At 43.7% G+C, this 19442-nt stretch overlaps 1 protein-coding gene across 1 annotated transcript in view; it reads right to left on the bottom strand.

Annotated features, from left to right (window-relative positions):
* The window catches only part of AP4E1 (adaptor related protein complex 4 epsilon 1 subunit), a 29336-nt gene extending 13172 nt beyond the window's left edge, over window positions 1-16164 (bottom strand). The window contains 15 exon segments of the mRNA XM_015425476.1: window positions 520-638; window positions 769-881; window positions 1197-1336; window positions 3780-3889; window positions 3979-4101; window positions 6216-6289; window positions 6763-6929; window positions 7414-7573; window positions 8078-8114; window positions 8117-8198; window positions 9333-9406; window positions 10052-10175; window positions 11815-11886; window positions 14726-14832; window positions 16086-16164. Coding sequence (XP_015280962.1) covers window positions 520-638; window positions 769-881; window positions 1197-1336; window positions 3780-3889; window positions 3979-4101; window positions 6216-6289; window positions 6763-6929; window positions 7414-7573; window positions 8078-8114; window positions 8117-8198; window positions 9333-9406; window positions 10052-10175; window positions 11815-11886; window positions 14726-14832; window positions 16086-16164 — 1581 coding nt within the window.
* Window positions 16165-19442: the final 3278 nt, after the last annotated feature.

Below are 19442 nucleotides of genomic sequence, written 5' to 3'. Positions count from 1 at the left end.
CACTATGATGACAAATCTCATTTTAAACACCTCCACTATTTAAGCCGTGATCATTGCTACTAGCTAGGAATATTCCTAACCTTCCAACCCAAAAAAGAGGACATTTTCATCAGTTTTTTAAAAAACAGCCCAAAAGAGGATGGGCACACACAGAAAGAGGACATCTGGTAACCCTAATATTATAAACACTGAAATAAGTCCTCCTTAAGTTGCTGTGGTAGCTGAGGCCAACAAGTGCTTAACTATCCCAATGGAAAACAACAGGATTTAAAAGTGCACCGCTTTGGGGCTGACACACGCAGCTTCCTGAAAGCCACAAGACACTGTTCTCCTGTCACTAAAGTGCATGGATCCCAAATGCTGCACTAAACGGGCAGCGATTTGGGCATGAACATCTACTCCCAAGCCTGAGCTCTCAGTTTGGGCGAGCCATCCCTTCTTTGCATGCCTGCGTTCCAGTTCTGAACTGCCTGTGCTGCCACGTTCACACAACTCTTTTTAACATACGCCTTTCCTTACCCAACTCATCACTTGAAGAAATTTCTGGGGGTAAACCGCCTTCTCATTCTGTAGCAACACAAGGTAAGACTGGACAGCATGAAGCCGTAGCTGGCTATCTTCCTGTTCCTCCTCGAATCCTATAAAGCATGTGACAATTCTCTTTTAAGTAGAGGGGGGGGGGTTGCTGGTTAAATAAACAAATGGTGCCATTCATTTAAATACCCAGACCCTCTTCTCCCATTACAGAGTGCAGTATATTTTGCCCACCTTCGGCAAGGAGTCTCAAGAAGCTATTGGGGATGTCTGGGTGCATTTTATCCCCTCCTACAGAAAACACTGCATTCATAGTGCGAATGAACCATTCGTTGTCAGGGGCATATGTGACAGGAATGTTAAGGAAAAGTACATCAACTACCAGCCCATTGTAAGCCATTTCCTCTTGCAGCTTCCGAGACATCTATTCGGATATAAAGATATTAATGAACTAATCAGGGGGATTTATTACTAGAATTATGATTAGGCAACCAAGTGCAAAAATGGTTTCTGCAGACCCCAGCAGAGCGCTCTTCAGCACCTGAACAGCAACTTCAAGTAAAGGCCTGTGAGGGCAACGTTTGTTTTAAAGGCTGCTGCAGAAATATGACAATACGAAATAAGCATTTATGCAGTCATTCCAATACAGGTAAAAAGGATATTTTTCAGCTAGTTCTGCTATTTTGCCAACTATGTTGATGATGGTATATTCCTCCTTGCTTTGGGTCAAGTAGTCGAGCATCTTCTGAACGATGACGGCGACATTCTGCCCATTGGTGATCCTATATAGAAGTTCCAAAGTCTGAAGGAGAAGGCAGACTGGATTTACACATTTCTTTACTTCATTTCTACCCTGCCCTTCTCCCCAGCGAGAACCCAAAGTGGTTTACATCGTTCTCCTCTCCTCCATTTCATCCACACAAGAGCCCTGTGAGGTAGGTCAGGCTGGGAGTATTTATTTCATTCATTCATTTACTTATTTTCACATTTATAGCCCTCTCTTCCTGCGAACTGGCTCAGGGCGGGTAACCGCATATCAGCAATACAGTAAATATAATTAAAATTTTAAAACACAACTGTACAACATTAAAATTGGTGGTCACAGCCCAATTCAGAAATTGAGTGGTTGGGAGAGTTTCTCTGGCCCGTTGATACAAATAAAGGTAAAGGTTTCCTTGCTTGAAAGCCAGTCGAATCCGACTCTAGGGTTGTGGTGCTCATCTCCGTTTCAAAGCCGAAGAGCCAGCGCTGTCCGAAGACGTTTCCGTGGTCATGTGGCCGGCATGACTAAACCCCAAGGCGCACGGAACGCTGTTACCTTCCCACCGAAGTGGTGCCTATTTATCTACTTGCAATTTCTTGCTTTCGAACTGCTAGGTTGGCAGGAGCTGGAACTAGAGACGGGAGCTCACTCCGTCATGCGGCACACTCGGGTCTCAAACTCCTGAACTACTGACCTTCCACAGCCTGCAGTTCAGCGTCTTAACCACTTGAGCCACCGCAGATAAGTATAGCCAGGTATTAATGGATGGGAGACAGGACACCTCAGGGAGGCCATACATTGACACCTGCTGCCTAAGTCAAAGGCCTGGTGGAACAGCACCGGCTCACAGGCCCTGCAGAATTGAAGAAGATCCCGCATATCCCTGATCTCAATGGGGAGCATGTTCCACCAGGCAGGGGCCAGGGCAGAAAAAGCCCTGGCCCTGGTCGAGACAAGACAGACATCCTTTGGGCCAGGGACCACCATGAGATGTTGATCCGTAGAGCATAGTGCTCTCCGGGGTGTATATGGGAAGAGGCATTCCCTCAGATACGTTGGTCCCAGGCCATGTAAGGCTTTAAAGGTTATTACCAGCACCTTGAAGTGAATCTGGAACTCAACCGGCAACCAATGCGGTTGGCGGGGCACCTGCCGAACGTGAGCCCGCACAGGCATCGACGTCAGCAGGTGCGCTGCCACATTTTATACATGACTGTCCCAAGATCAGCCAGCATCCTTCCATGACAGAGTGCGTATTCGAACCCGGGTCTCTCAGATCCTAACCTGACACTGTAACCACTAGACCATTCTGGGTCACCTGATAGTTTAACGGCCTCAATGCAAAATCTGCGATGACATAACTGCAGGCAGTACTGTGAATACTGTAAAAGTCACAGGGCAATATTCCCTGGGCACAAGCTATCAGCTGCACCAAGCGCCAGGAGCCTTTATGCATCAGGTGCTTTAAGAATGAGTTACTTGTGTTATAAACTGTACTTCGATTTTGTGACTATAATAAATATCACACTTGCAGGGAGCACTGATAGGTGTAAGCACAACTGAGAAATGTGCAGTGCCACGAGAGGTACAAATGTAACAGACATCTTGCGTGAAACTGGAGGACCACGTTTGGCAAACCTTTTAGCCTCAGGGGCAGGGCAACCCTGTCCATTTGGATTAGACTTTAAAAATTCCTATCTGTTCCTTGAATAAATTAATCTTCTCAAATATTTTTGTAGGGTTTCTGAAATTAAAAGAGTTCGGGATGCTAGCATGTCTCAAACCTCAGACCTCTTAATATGATACGGCATTCTTTTTCAGAATCTCATCCTACAATACAAAGAACTTAAGGATCCAGGCTTTCATGGGAAGAAAAATTCATGCAAGGTTCTGCCTGTTCACTTCTATCCAACTAGCATTGAAGACTAGACTATAGCCAGATGCCATAACCTTTTGTTTCTGCAGGGGCCTCAGTACACACAGGGCTCCGCCTTTTCAGCAGCAGACCCCAGTTCGTACACGTTTTCTTGACGTGCAGGGATGGGCTGCTTCTACTGAAATGACTGCAGAAGCTTTTACAAGCAAACTTTCCCCTGGCAAATGCTGTGACTTCCCAAACAAATAAATCATGAATGGATCTAGGTGAGCTGTCTTGCAATGCGATCCTAAGCAGAGTTATAGCCTTCTAAGCCCACTGATTTCAATGGATTTAAGAAGAGCGTAGCTCTGTTTAGGAGCGACTCACTGTTACAAGACTGCGAAGTATCAACATAAATATAGCACCGTTTATTTCAGTCAAATGCTAAGGATGAGCAATACTGTTTACAAAGCATCAAATACAGAAGTCTCTCAAATGTAAGGCACTTGTATCTTCAAAGTACAATACTGGCATAAGCTCTGTTAAAGGGAGGGGAATAAAAGGAGAATACCAACTTGAAATTATGGCCGAAGGGGTGTTGGGGGTTGTTATAATTCAGCTTACCTCTCTTTTAATAATGGGGTCAGGATGATCCAGGCACTCGATGATGGTCATTTGGTGCTGCAGCGCCAGGTTCGGATCCTGCTGCACAACGTAAGTTAGGGCCTTTAAACCTAAAGGGGGGGGGAGTTAGCACCAAGTTAGTTGAGTTATTGTCAGCATCAAGTCCCCTAACTGGGCTGTGATAAATCAAAGAACTTACCCAAGTACTTCAAGTTAATTTTTGGAGACAAGACAAATTTTCCAATACATTTGGCAGCCTTCTCAAGTAGATCGGATTTAGGGTATATTGTATAAACTGTCTGGACACATTCAAACAAGATTGCTGTGGGGGAGAAAAGAAAATTGGTAACAAGGGATTTTATCAGAACTTTCTCACAATACAAGAACTCGTGGGCACTCCATGAAATTGCTGAGCGGTCGGGTTAGAACGGATAAAAGTACTTCTTCACCCAAAGAGTGATTCACACATGGAATTCAATGCCACAGGAGGTGGTGGCGGCTACAAGCATGGATGGCTTCAAAAGGGAATTAGATAGGCATATGGAGCAGAGGTCCATCAGTGGCTATTAGCCACAAGGTATAGATAGGGGCTCTGGGGCAAATGATGCTCTTGGTGCTTGGGGGGGTCTTCTTGGTGCTTGGGGGGGTCAACAGTGGGAGGGCTTCTAATGTCCTGGTCCCACTGGTGGACCTCCTGATGGCACCTGGTATTTTTGGCCACTGTGTGACAGAGAGTTGGACTAGATGGGCCTTTGGCCTGATCCAACATTGGCGTCTCTTATGTTCTTATGTTTAACTTTCACAGTTCGTTCAAACAACAGCCATGCCCTCGTTAAGGAACTTCTGCATGGACCGGTTTAGTTTTATGTCTAGCCATCTGTGCCCCGGCTGCATCAGGTCCTCCTTCTGTGTCTTCCCTTACATTGTGCTAAACCAGGGACCACAACGTGGAACCCGTGGAACCTATCCGGAAGCCCACCAAGTGTTCTTAGAAAGTGGGTGGGGTTTTCACCCAGCAGGTCTTCTGATCAGCCACTGGAGATCTGATTGGCTGTGCAGGTATTTCAGAAGCTGCTTCAGCAACAGCTGCCCTCGCAGCACAAGGATCTTCACTGTGTTACTGCGTGTGTGTGCGTGCAAGAAAATATTTTTAAGCCATATGTTCATTTTAAAAAGCATCCTGCTAAACAGAGCTGCTGCCTGAAATATTGAAGCGTTTCTGTTAGGGTTATGCATAACCTCAATCTGTGACATTGCGGCAGCTGTTTTGTTGTTGGCTCCGCCTCCATTTTTGTTCTTGCACCCTGTGTCAAAACTCCAAATGTGCCCACAGGCTCTAAAAGGTTGGGGACCCCTGTGCTAAACTGAAGCAGGCACTCATGAAACAAACATTACTTTCCTATCACCTCCCCACCCCACACTGATTATATGGCCAGCTCTATTTTCCTTACTAACAACACAGGCTAAAGAACACACATGAAGCTGACTTAGTATTGTCTATTCAGACTGGCAGTGGCTCTCCAGGGTCTGGCAGATGTCTTTCACATCACCAAGTTTACCTGGTCCTTCCAACTGGAGATGCTGGGAAGGGGACTGAACCTGGGACCTTCTGCAAGCTGAGCATTCAAAGCAGATGCTCTACTGCTGAGCTGTGGATCTTCCCACAAACTTATTAATAACGCCACAAGAACGAATTAATACAGCAGCTAGCAAGCTAATGGACAAGGATGGCAGGGGAAATAGGCATCAAACGATTCATCAGGTGGAAAGCTTTGAAGAGAACCCCCACATTTCCCAAGTAAATGATGAAGCTCACCTCTTTTAAACATTGCAAACAACTTGATTCACAGCGAAATGCAATATATTTAAAGCACTGAAAACTTTGTTTATACTGGTGCAAAGGGCTGGAGAGGTTCAGAAGCTTTTATATGCTGCACATGCCTTATTTGCACTTTCTACATTACACTGCCCAGAAGTAACCTCTGTGTTTGACAAGTTAACGTTAAAGTCCTAAACATCTGCTCGCTGTATAAAGTCTGCTTATTGGGCATGAATGTCACCACTCACAATGCTGAAGAGGCAGACCAGATACTTGTCTGCCAGACTTGGAACAGGATTCATTGTGGCTCTATAGCTTTCAAGTTTTAACAGCATCCAACAAAACAAGTTCAACTGTTCTTGGCTATTTCTTGAACTTTTCTATGAAGATTACACTTTTTGTGTTTGCTAAACTGCGTCGTTATCAAGGGGGCATACACGTGGGGTCCTTGATGGTCTCTCATCCAGGAACTGAACAGAACCTACCCACCATAAGCTTTGGGAGCTTCCCAAGCATACTATCAGATTTTACATCTAGGATTATTATTTAAAAGGATGTTTTACCAATGCCAGCAGGTTACATTTTCTACACATACGGAGGAAAATGTTCTCACCTACCATATGTAATGTTGTGATTTATCTCTGCTCTCCTTAAAGACTCATCCAAAACATCATACATTAATTCACTGGTTCTGTAAAAAAATATGGAAATGTCTAAGAACAGTTGATTTAAAAAAAAAAAGACATAGCCTTAAGATCTCAATCTTATATAAAGACACCTTTATTTTCTGACAATTATTCACTACTGAGAACAAATGAGATCATGGTCTAATCATTCTAATGTCTTAATAGGCAATGAGCAGAAAAGAACCTGAGAAGGTTTATGGTGTCAGTGGCTGTAATCCAGAATTCCAGCTAAAAATTAAGAATTCTGCAAAGCAAAAACCAAGCCATGCATTATGTGCATTCTTAAAAACTGCCATTAAACCCTTACAATTTTGTCTTTGGATGGTGATGTTTCTTCCCCAATATCCCTGAAGATTCCTGTGGTTTGCACCTAGAGCTAAGAAAACAGCACACCCAGGGAACACCACTGATAAAATGCACACCCCTTCAAATGGATGCTCATGTTCAAAATGCTCAAAGCAAATAAGAGACAGTTTACCCCGGATCATCTTTTCCAAGTAGCCCCAGTATTCTTAAAAGCTGAATTTGTAGCCAAGGTGCTGGCACGTTGTGATAATTGAAGTCTATGGGGAGCTTTCCTCCCACCACCTGCTTTAGAATAGCTACGAAACTGCTTGTCAGGTCTTTGTATCCAGATGCATTCTCCTACAGAAAAAGGGGGGGGGGAGATCCAAGTTTTACACAAAGTCCTACACAAAACATACATAACAAAAGCAATCACTATTAATTTTTCAATTCCTGAGTTTGCACTCTCAAGTTAAATGGTCCCCTCTCCAATTTTCAACACACAGCTGATATAAGCACAAACTATGCACATGACATTGGGGGTTTTACTTGGGGTTTTAATTGTTAATGTTTTAATTATGATTTGTAAGCTGCCCTGAGCCAAGAGAAAAGGCGGAATGTAAATATTTTAATACATCTTTTTTTAAAAAAAATAATCTGAGCATTCACAAACACGCCACAGAGGCATCACTTAAGATCAGACAGTTAATGCCCAAAAGCATCAAAGTTCAGGGAAAAGGTAATCCATTGCTATCATGCACTATATTTCAATTCTTTTTTTCTGATTCACTGAAGGTAAAAACAAGCTGACACAGTCATACTTTAGCGGCTTTAAGAATCCCACCTTCACCATCTGGAGATAAATGTGTAATGAGGCAGCCATAACTCCCACATCCCTGTCGCAAAGTGCTTTTCGGAATTTGTTATGGATGTGCTGGACTTGGTTGGGAGCAATAAGGTAGAACTTGTACAGTGCTTGAACTGCTTTCCTTCTAATGATTTCCCTAAAAATTAAAAAAAAAATGAGTTACTGGCTATTATGGATCACTAAACCTATTATCAGGGCTGCCAGGTCTGGGTTGGGAACAATGCTCCCTCTAAGCGGTGGCGTCTTGTGAGCAAAAATTCTCCTTTGTGAGCTGCTGGCATTAAAGTTGTGAGCGAGCGATTTGGCTCCTGCATAAATCAGTTTGCTCTGGAGCCATCCTTCCTGAGCCGAGGCAAAAATGTGTGAGCCGGAGGCTAAAAAAACTGTGAGCTGGCTCACACTAACTCAGCTTAGAGGGAACATTGGTTGGGAAATACCTGGAAATTTGGGGGGGTGGAGCCTGGGGAGGGTGGGGTTTGGGGAGGGACAGGACCTCAGCAGGATACAATGTCCTAGAGGCCACCCTCCAAAGCAGCCGTTTTCTCCGGGGCAACTGATCTTGGTCATCTGGAGAACAACTGCTGGAGGTTGGCAACTCAAAAGGTTTCCCAGAAATCCCTTTTTGAAAACAAATTCTTACTTTGAATGCTGGAGCTTGTCTTCCACTAGCGGAAGTTAGCAGGAATCATTTCCCGTGGAAATATCTGACTTGCCACAGTAAGAGCCATGCATACTTCCATGAGGTTAGTGCTCTGCAAATCCTGCCAGGGGCATGAGAAGAGTCATTTTTCCTCCCAACATTGGAAATCTAACATTAGAGTATAAATTAAAGATGCATAATGCCAGAGAGATTCATACTGTGTCTTTCACAAGTCAAAATTAAATATTTTGGCTCAGAACACAGATAAGTAACCCTGCATGCTTCACTTCCTCCCTATACCCAAGAAAACAGATGCCCTTTACTAAAAAGTAGAAGTGTGCGTGTAACCCATGTATGTATTATGCAGGAAAAACCTGACTCACCAAAAACCTTAATGTCATTCTCTCTCACTCATCCCAGATTTCCCAGTTTCATTTTTTTTCATATTACGTTAATTAAGAACCAGGTCTCCTCCAACATTAATCAAAGCATCACAATAAGGTAGATAAATTATCTGTTTGTCAAACTTTATTTTCTTTAAGGAAGTCCCAGTAATACAACCTTATCTGCTCGAAACAGTTTACTACTAAAACAAGAGTAGGTAACATCATGTATATGAAATCAAATACTTTACACATCTAGATTAAAAACATAAACGTAAAAGAACAAAGTATTTCCATTATCGACTACTATTCGATGTTTTCCCATATGCAACATAAATAAACCACTGTAATTCTTTGGCTTGCAATTTGTAATTTTCCAAAAAGCTTACAAATAAGCCCGTATTTATATAGGTCATGGTCCCTGATTTTTTGCAGCTTTTATCTGTTCTGAGAGATCCTCCACTCTCATAAGCTCCCGTATTTTATCCATCCATACCTTACAGACATGGAGCTATTTTCAGTCATCGAATGGAACTGATGCTTTGCAAAAAAAAAAACACTTAAAACACAATGTACTTTGTTAAGAGAACGCAAAGCAGCCTTCAAAAGAGTCTTGAGTTTATCAATAAGAATGACTCTTGAAGGTCCTCACACCCACAGAAGGACCCTCACAAGCAAAATACGTAATTTAAGACCTCACTTTAAATTTATAGAAAATGTCAATTAAACCATGTGATTCATTAAGGTTCCAGATAATAAACAAGAGCTTATTTTAAAATGTGCATGCAATGCTCTGAGTTATACTTAAAAAAAATACACTCAGATCCGAGGTCAGTGTGATGTCTACCTCCAGACCTCCCATTAAACTATACCTTCACTACGGTGTTCACAAGCAAAAGCAACAGCTCGTGATTCTCATGAAGAAACAAAGAAACTGCCAAGTAGCCTAAAAAAGAGAAAGAAAAAATGAATTGCTACAGTCCACACTCTCTCTCTAATCCATCAGACAGCGACAAAAGACGTTTAAAAATAAATTGCTTGTTCAAAGTGTGAGTTAAAACTTTAGTAGGATGGAATCTAACTTATGAAAACCAGTGAACTTATCAGCTGTCAAAGAATGGGTTCAAGAACTAGCGCCAATTGGCAGGGAGTAATTCTATCAAACAAGTACTGATGGAAATAAAGCAGTGGTTCATCTAGCCCAGTATCCTGTTAAGTTTCAGTGGAACATAAGAGAAACCACACTGGATCAGGCCAACGGCCCATCCAGTCCAACACTCTGGGTCAAACATTGACCAAAACCCAGGTGCCATCAGGAGGTCTATTGGTGGGACCAAAACTCCAGAAGCCCTCCCACTGCTGCCCCCCAAGCACCAAGAATACAGAACATCACTGCCCCAGACTCATAGCATGATCAAAATATGGTGATCTAGTAAAAAAAAAATTAAGAGACTCCTCAATATGGGGCCATAAACTCTAGTTTACTTAGCTTCTGTACATATCCAGCTCTGAATGGAAATGGGGAAAAACCAAGCCTACGTGCCTACTTCCTTGCGAAGCCTCCTGACATGCAATGCTTTCAGATACATACCGACTCTTTTTTCAAAAAGGTTTCCTTGTTGGGCCAGCTTGATAGCGTGGATGTATCCAAACGAGGCCTCATAGCCCAGCATCTCACAATAAATAAGCCTCACCATGCATTCCTTCATCAGCCTCTGAAATAAAATAAATGAAGTATTATAAACGTTTTGGCTCACAGTGCAGCACAAACTGTCCAACTCTGAGTCTGAACCAGCCACGCCAATCAGTCCACAATGTCTACTCACCCGTAATATTTGTGTTAACTGTAGAACAATTTGTTTTAACTATTTAAAATAGCCTGGCATTTCTAACCAAAGTGGGTGACAATATATGAAAATGCATAACCTTAAAACACCAAAAAAGTGTAAGAGTTAGTCACAATTAACACACTAGCCTGAAAAAGTCAACACACAACAGGCCTGGGGGAAATTCTTACTTGTTAAAGGCAATCAGTAGAAAAGAGCAAGAGTCCAGCAGGACCTTAAAAGACTAACAAAATTTGTGGAAGGGTGTGAGCTTTCATGAGTCACTGCTCACTTCTTCAGACGCAGCTAGAAATCATCGAGTAGGCCTGATGGGCCAATGCAGGCTGCCCTGCTGATCAGTAGAGGACACAGTTTCGGCACCAAAAACTGAGCCTGCTTCTTTTTTTTCTTCTTTTTAAAAATATTTTGTTTATTAAATTTTCCACATTTTATATACAGAAAAGGAAAAAACATAAACAGCTCTAAGCCGTAATTTCTTTTTGCAGATATCCTCAAATCATTTAAAATAAATATCCCATGCACTCTACCATTTGCCTTATTCAGTTAATTTAAACCAAATTTTGACTCTTTCAACCAATTATAAAATTTAACCAATACTTTTCAAATTTCTCCTCACTTTTTTCTTCAATAATACAAGTTAATTTTTCCAACTCTGCTATTTCGAATACTTTATAAATAATCTCCTCTTTGGACGGAATATTCTCCTCCTTCCATTTCTTGGCAAGTACAATTCTCGCTGCTGTCAAGATTTGCATTATTAAATATATCTCTTTTCTCATAAAAGTATCAGGTATCACATTTAATAAAAAGCATTCTGGGGTCATAGGAATGTATTTACCTATTATATTATCCAACATTTCTTTCACTAGCCACCAATATTTTTTAACTTTAAAGCATGACCACCACATGTGATAAAACGTGCCAATACCATGTTTGCATTTCCAACAATACTTTCCTAATTTCTCATTAAATTTTATTCAATCTGGCGGGGGAGATATGAGCCTGCTTCTTCATGATCCAAGCCAGGCGATTCATGGACTGTGGCTCCCTCCAGGAGCTCTGCCGCAGCGGGACGGCTGGGCAAGCGGGTTTGCAGAGATTTCCTACTCTGCTGCCTGGGGATCACCTCCCCCAACTCTTCCTCAGAGGAGGTCCCATGGTCGGAGATCAGCAGGCAAAACGCAACCAGCCTCGGGAAGACAGAGGCCAGAAGAACAAACGTTTGTTTTTTACACAAAGGGAGAGGCACACAGAAAAGCACACACCTGGAAACAGAAAACAAAGTGCAACCAAAGGAGCTCCTTAAAGGAATATCTCAGGAGTTCTCTAAATCCACTGCTCTCTCAGACGGGGGCAGGAAAAAGACTGAAGGTGGGCTTCTCCTCCCCCCAGAGATGGAAAGTGCAATCAATTTCCTGCCTCCAGGGGCTCTAGGAAGAGGAATCCAAACCTGTCAGAGTGTCCTCCTCCCCTCGAGAGAGAACTCAGTTTTACTTTTAGCACTTACCAGGGTTGTAGTGGGTGCAGAAACTGTTGCTTTCAAGCTAGTTAATTCCTGTTGGATTAATTTTTCTTCCTCCTGACAAGGAACAATAAGAGGCACTTTAAATCATTCCATAAAATATGCTGGGCAAAGTAGCAAAAATGGCATCCTGTCACATCGGGCAAAGATTATCCCTGCATACTATAACCTCTGTATCACGGTCGTCTTCTTTTTTTAAAACATTTTATTTTCATTTTTTACAAATAACATGGTCTTCTGATGTATAGAATTACACTGAATTGCTACGTGCAATCTGACTGAATTTTTTAAAAGATAGGAGTCAGCTATACAGACAGCATCCACCTACTGGGGTTTCTCCACAATGATCATTCAGGGGAGGGGCTGTGGCTCAGTGGTAGATCATCTGCTCAGCATGCAGAAGGTCCCAGGTTCAATCCCCAGCATCGCCAGGTGACTTAAAAGTCCTTCAGCTGAGACCCTGGAAAGCCGATGCCAGTCTGAGCGTGCAATAATGACTCTGATGGACCAACAGTCTGATTAAGTATAAAGCAGCCTCATGTGTTCCTCATCACCCCACAAGGACAGTAATCTAAGCCTGCAAACTCAAACAGGAATCCAGTAGCATCTACAAGTTTTATTCCAGCAGAAGTCAAGTCAGGCTGCTTTCATCAGATGCAAAAAAGGTACATCCACTTGGCTACTACCCCTCTGCACAGCACACTGATCCAATCACACCTGCTATTGTCATTTGCCTGCTAATGTCATTCAGCATCTGAAATCACTCCACTCCACAAGGTATAAGGACAGACAGACTCACATTCTAGCTGTATCTGAAGAAGTGAGCAGTGGTTCAGGAAAGCCCAGACCCTGCCACAAATTGTGTTGGTTTTTAAGGTGTTCTGGGACTCTTGCTCTTTTCAGAACTGAAGAAGCGAGCAATGACTCACGGAAGCTCCTATCCTGCCACAAATATTGTTAGTCTTTAAGGTGCTACCAGACTTTTGCTCTTCTGCCAGCCCAGAATCTTGGGCTCCTGCTCTTATCCATTTTGCTGAGACACTTCCATTAAAGGCTGCAAACAGACAGGATGATAAAAGGCAACTCTGCCTCCCAAAAGCTTATACTGGCCTCAAATTGCATAAGGTCTGCAAGGTGCCCCTGGACTCCCCTCTTACTTGAAAGTTTCTCCAGGTCTAATCCGTGTGGAGTTAGAGCGGCAGACTAGGATCTGGGGGACACAGTGCGAATCCCCAGTCCCCTGCCATGGAAGCTTGCTGTCATGGAAGCTTGCCAGTCTCTGCATCACCTACCTCACAAGGCTGTTGTGAGGATAGTATCCGGGGGGGGGGGCTCATGAGGGAGGGAGGCAGAGTATGTCTGATGATTTCCCTGGCTTATGGGGAAGCTCCTACCCTGCCACAAATATTGTTAGTCCTTAAAGTGCTACCAGACTCTTGCTCTTCTTCTACTGCTACAGACAGACAGCTACCCATCTTGATCTATCCCCATGGAAGGCACTTTTAGCTATACAGAATGGAAATCCATCAGGGTTGTAAAGAAACTTGCACAAGTACAAACAGACATAATCTTTCTCACCAAATGCAAAAGACTTAACATTATACCAAAGGGACTGGGAATAAAAAATCCACCACAATCCTTATCTGAAGAAGTGAGCAGCAACTCATGGAAGCTCCTACCCTGCCACGAGTTTTGCTGGTCTTTAAGGTGCTCCTAGACTTTTGCTCTTTTTAGATCTGAAGAAGTGAGCAGTCACTCAGGAAAGCTCCTACCCCTGCCACAAATCTTGTTAGCCTTTAAGGTGCTCCTGGACTCTTGCTCTTTTCAGATCTGAAGAAGCGAGCAGTGACTAGGACCGATTTCACACAAGAGCTGCGCTTGTGCCTCCCTTTGCTCCGCTTCTATTGGTCAATTTCCCACTCGAAGCCGTACTTTGACCCACAGCTTCGCCCAATTTTCCCCGCGGTTTCGTGATCCTCAAAAAACAGGATCACGAAACCGCGGGGGGGAATCGGGCGAAGCCGCGGGTCAAAATGCTGCCATGCGGCTTAGAGTGGGAAATTGACAATAGAAGTGGGGCAAAGGGAGGCACAACCATGGCGCAACTCTTGTGTGAAATTGGTCTCACAAAAGCTCCTTCCCTGCCACAATATTGTTAGCCTTTAAGGCGCTCCTGGACTCTTGCCCCTTTCAGATCTGAAGAAGTGAGCAATGGCTCATGGAAGCTCCTGCCCCTGCCACAAATATTGTTAGCCTTTAAGGTGCTCCTGGACTCTTGCTGTTTTCAGATCTGAAGAAGTGAGCAATGGCTCATGGAAGCTCCTGCCCCTGCCACAAATATTGTTAGCCTTTAAGGTGCTCCTCTGCCAGCCAAAGCTAAGAATACTGGGCATGATAATATTCTGACGCAATAAAAGGCAGTTTTGAATGTGTATGGCAAAAATGGGATGAAGTCCAGTTTTCACTCCCCCCAAGCAAAATGAGTATAACTGATCTGCATATACTGAACTTCAATGTTACAAGATTCTATTGATGGATTTTTATTTATGGATTTATGCTAGGGCTTAGGTACAAAGTAGCCTGTGCAATGCACACATAGTGCAACACACCTATAGAAAATCTTACTTTATTATATGCCACCTTTCTACCCAGTGGGGACGCAAAACGGATTGCAGTGTGTTCTCCTTTCCTCTGTCTTCGCCATATAAGTCAGGGAAGTCATCAGACATAAAGGGGCCCCTTCTCATCCTCCCCCCCCCCCCCTTTACCATCGCCTTCCCCTTTGGTGGTGATTCTAGAAGCCGAGGCCGACAGCTTCGCCGACAACGAAGCCCGCTCGCGACGGGGTCCTCCTCCCGAGGCAGCCCCAGCCCGGCTCGCCCCTCTCCCCACGTACATGCTTGGAGGTGAGCGCGGTGATGCTCCGGATGAGCCCGCCGAGCCGCGAGGTGGCCGAGCCCCTGCCGGGCCCTCCTCCTCCTCCTGCCGCGCCGCCGCCGCCTCCTGCGCCGAGCCCAGCCCCCGGCTCGTTTTTAACAGACCGGAGCCACTGAACACATGAAACTGCTTTATATTGAATCAATCCGCCCGGTCGGCCGCCGCCGCCTCCTCACGCTCACTTCCGGGCTCCTCCTGAGGAGGCCGAGGGGAAGGGCGCGCGTGTTACTCGAGAGTAAACTCGAGAGTGGGGCTTCTTTCCGATTAGGCGGGCCGACCGGCCGGCCTACGCTGGAGCGCTGAGGGAAGGAAAGGGAAGGCCCGTCCTGAGGGGAAAACAGGCCGCAGGCGGCCTGAGGAGATTTCCCCGCAGTCCCCAGAATGGTTTACAAATGCATGGAGTTAAATTTAGGGTTGCCAGCGCCCGGGTGTGGGCTGGAGATATCCCGAAGTTAGAGCTAGGGTTATTTGAAAAGGGAAAAAAGAGGATATCTTTCCCGACTGACTGCTTCTAACAAATGGTCACTATGACAAATCTCCTTTTAAATACCCGTACTATTTCAGCCGTGGTCAATGCTACTCGCTAGGAACATTCCTAACCTTCCAACCCAAAAAAGAGAGCATTTTCATCAGTGTTTTTTAAAAAGAGCCCCAAAAACAGAGAGAGAGAGAAGACATCTGGTAACCCTATTACAGCTGATCTCCAGCTGTTTGTGTGTTTAAAATATTTCTTCCACTTCTAGAGAAAATGACTGCTTTGGAAGGTGTCTTGTGTGGCATTATATCCTATGCGGGCCCAGCCTCTCCCATGCGCTATCCTCAAATCTCCAGGTATTTCCAGTTCCAGAGTTGGCAACCCGGTGCAGTGAGCCCCTAAAAAGATGACTGAAGCTGACCTGTGTGTAATGGGGTGGGCTGGGGGCTACACAGCCAGGGGGTTTACCATGTTATTTTGCAGTGTGTGTGTGTGTGGTAGTGTAAAAATGGTTTGTCCAGATTCTCTGGAGGGGCAGCATATACATTCAATTTAAATTTTGAAATAGATTTCTAAATAAATAACAATATGTAGCCACTGACCCGCCTTGTCAAAAAGGTTTTGTCATGCATCAGTCCCTCCTCGTGTGTAGTCAAAACTGTGTAAATGGGCCAGATATTGAGCTTTGAGATGGCTCTGTCTAAAGGGGAGGGTTTGTTGTAGGTCTGCCTCTAATATGGGGTTTAAAAGTGTGTTAAAATGGTCATCTATTTCTGTTTGTTTAGAGTCAACCTTACTGTGACTCATAACTAGCTCATCCTGCTAAATGGAAAGGTAGGTTTACCACAGATCTTCCCTCGGTGCAGTCTGCATTTAAACCTCTCTGTCATCATGCCAAGGTGGATTTTAGCACTTGTATACATCTCTAGCATGGCAAAATATGTTAACAAGGGATGATAATGTGGCACAGAGCCAGTGTAGTGCTTACGGTGTCAGACTAAGGTCTGCGAGACCCAGGTTCAAATCTCCATTCTCTCATGGAAGCTTGCTGGGTGACCTGGGGCCAGCCACACAGGGTTCTTGTGATGGAAAAGTAGAGGAAAGGAGAACACTGTAATCTGTTTTGTGTCCCCACTGGAGAGAAAGGTGGCATATAATAAATAAGATTTTCTATAGGTATGTTGCACTATGTGTGCATTGCACAGGCTACTTTGTACCTAAACCCTAGCATAAATCCATAAATAAAAATCCATCAATATAACCTTGTAACATTGAAGTTCAGTATACGCAAATCAGTTGTCTCATACCCATTATTTTGCTTGGGGATAGTGAAAACTGAACTTCATCCCATTTTTGCCATACACATACAAAACTGCCTTTTATTGCGTCAAAATATTATCATGGCCAGGATTATTAGCTTTGGCTGGCAGAGGTTCACCAAGATTTTGGGCTGCAGATTTCTCCCAGACCTGCTGTGCTACCTTGTTTATATATTCTACTGGTTTGGGCTGTTGACTTGTCTAATGATCTTGATAGGTTTTGCTTTATGGCTTTAGATGCAAGCAGACAGGTAGCATACACCTTTCTTAATTCAATACTCCTAACTGGAGATGATGGGATTGGATCTGGAACTTTCGACAATTAAATAGTAATGTATAATTTATCCGTAGAAGCAGGAAGTGGAAATAAATTTGATTCTGCAGACGAGATGTGTCTACTCTGCACATTGCAGCATAATGCATGTCTTCTTTCCCTGCTCAATAGGTAATGTTCTAGAGTTGCCAGCTCTGGCTTGGTAAATCCCTGGAGATTTGGTGGGAGAAGATAGGGGAGGGGAGGGACCTCAGCAGGGTATATGCCATGGATTCTACCTTCTAAAAGCAGCCATTTTTTCCAGGGGAACTGATCTCTTGTTGGCTGGAGATCAGTTGTAATTCCAGGAGATCTTCAGCCACCACCTGGAGGTTGGCAATCCTGTGTATGAACCAGCCCTGGTGCAGATTTAAGAAATGTAGAATATGAAATTAAGATTCTAAGGAATTATAACTGTGTTTAGGGCAGGCTGTGGAAGATCAGTAGTTCAGCAGTTCGAGACCCGGGTGCCGCATGATGGAGTGAGCTCCCATCTCTAGTTCCAGCTCCTGCCAACCTAGCAGTTCGAAAGCAAGAAATTGCAAGTAGATAAATAGGTACCACTTCGGTGGGAAGGTAACAGCGTTCCGTGCGCCTTGGTGTTTAGTCATGCCAGCCACATGACCACGGAAACGTCTTCGGACAGCGCTGGCTCTTTGACTTGGAAACGGAGATGAGCACCGCAACCCTAGAGTCGGATTCAACTGGCTTTCGAGCAAGGGAACCTTTACCTTTTTAAGCAGTTGGTTAAATGGTTCCGTTAACCATACCCATAACCACTTGCTATAAATTAGCTGGTAATTAAGATGCACCTGGAATTATGATCTCTGTTCAAATTCTGCCTCTGTTGGAGTCAAAAACCACTGTATGAGTTGTTCAGCCTTTTCACATAACATCTGGCTACACTAAGCTTGTTCCACAAATCCTAAAACTTGCAATAAAATGTACGAAGTGGTGACATGTCAATTTTTTTAAGAAGGGCAAGATAATTTATTTATTTATTGTACTTATAGTCCACTTTTCTCCATGAGAATCAAAGTGGATTAAATAATGTACATTGGTCACATTCCATGCGAAGAGACCTCTAATAAGCACAGTGTATGTCAATGCAATCAATATGAGAAGACATCTAATGAGCAATCTACCAGGATTACCAAAATCTGAATAAGCATAGCATATTAGGCATGATACAGAGTGAGCTGGCCTTGGCTGGGAGGGTGGGGTACAAGTTGGAAAATAAATAAGATATAGTGAAGACAATTGGTCTTGCATCAGTAGAAAACGGTGAAATGACAACAGGGTAATATGTGCAGCAAATTGATTATACATGCTAAACACAGTGGTATGATCTACAGTCCCTTTCTGTTTATAAAACGTCTTCATGAACTATTCTGATGAATTATTCTGACAAAGGAAGCTTTGACCTTTGAAAGTTTATACCCTGAAAATCTTGTTGGTCTCTGTGGTACTACTGGAAATGGACCCAAATCTAACTGTTCTGCTACAGGCCAAGACAGCTACACTCTGAAACGGAACTATTCCATTATGATATAGTCCTTGGAAGCTAATCAGGGTCAGCCCTGGTTAGTAATTGGATGGGAGACCACCGAGGAAGTCCAGGGTTGCAGAAACACAGAGGCGGGCAATGGCAAACCACCTCTCAACATCTTTTGCCTTAAAAACTCCATGGGATCCCTAGAAGCTGTGACTTGATGACAAAAAAATATTACTTTTGTAGAAAAGCTCCCCTGAAGAACTCCGCTTTTACAATGTTTGCAAAGTGATAGCATCGGAGTCCAAGAGCAAAGGACAGGTATGTGATTTTTTTTCTTCTGTTACTGATCCCTGGATCGGAGTGATTATCACATGAGCATCGTACATTTCCTTTAAGAAAAGCCAGCTGTCACATTTGTAAAATGTGGATCCTGTACAGGTTAAGAAGGAAACCTAAATAGATCGTACTGCTTATAATTTGTACCACTTAAAGGTATTGTTTTACAATAGTGATACATTCAACCCATGTTGTAATTCTGGCAGATGGAAGACTTTAATATGGGGTATTTGGAACACTGTGTCATCATGCTCAATATTGACGATGCTGCCAAAGACATGAATAGATATTGAGATACCAGAAGGTGGCACCAAAACACAGCTTTCTAAATAAGAGCGACTAGTGGGTTCTCAGGATTCTCTAGGAAGCCTGCCATGCTGCAGAAACTGCTGAATCAGATCAGTAATGTTGGGCAAGGTGTCTCAGTTCTGCTGATTGTCCCATGTGATTCAGTTGTAGCATGAATTGGGTGTCTTTTGTGGTGTGGTGCTTAGTTTTCATGAGGAAATGGCGAGGCCCGTTGGATTGCAAACAGGTAGCCATGTTAATCTATTGCAGCAAAATAAAACGCAAGTGCAGTGGCACCCTAAAGACTAACAACAGTCATTAAAACGAGCTATCATGAGTCACAGCTCACTTCTTCAGATATGTAAAGACCCAGGCACCTGGTCAGGGCAGTCCTAAGGAGAGTTACATCCTTTCAAGTCCACTATAGTTAATGGGCATAGAAAGGTGTTG

The sequence above is a fragment of the Gekko japonicus genome, unplaced genomic scaffold (assembly GCF_001447785.1).
Source record: "Gekko japonicus isolate JY-2015 unplaced genomic scaffold, Gekko_japonicus_V1.1 scaffold462, whole genome shotgun sequence".
Classification (NCBI taxonomy): Eukaryota; Metazoa; Chordata; class Lepidosauria; order Squamata; family Gekkonidae; genus Gekko; species Gekko japonicus.
The sequence above is the reverse complement of the archived record's forward strand: the minus strand, read 5'-3'. Positions and strand labels throughout refer to the sequence as shown.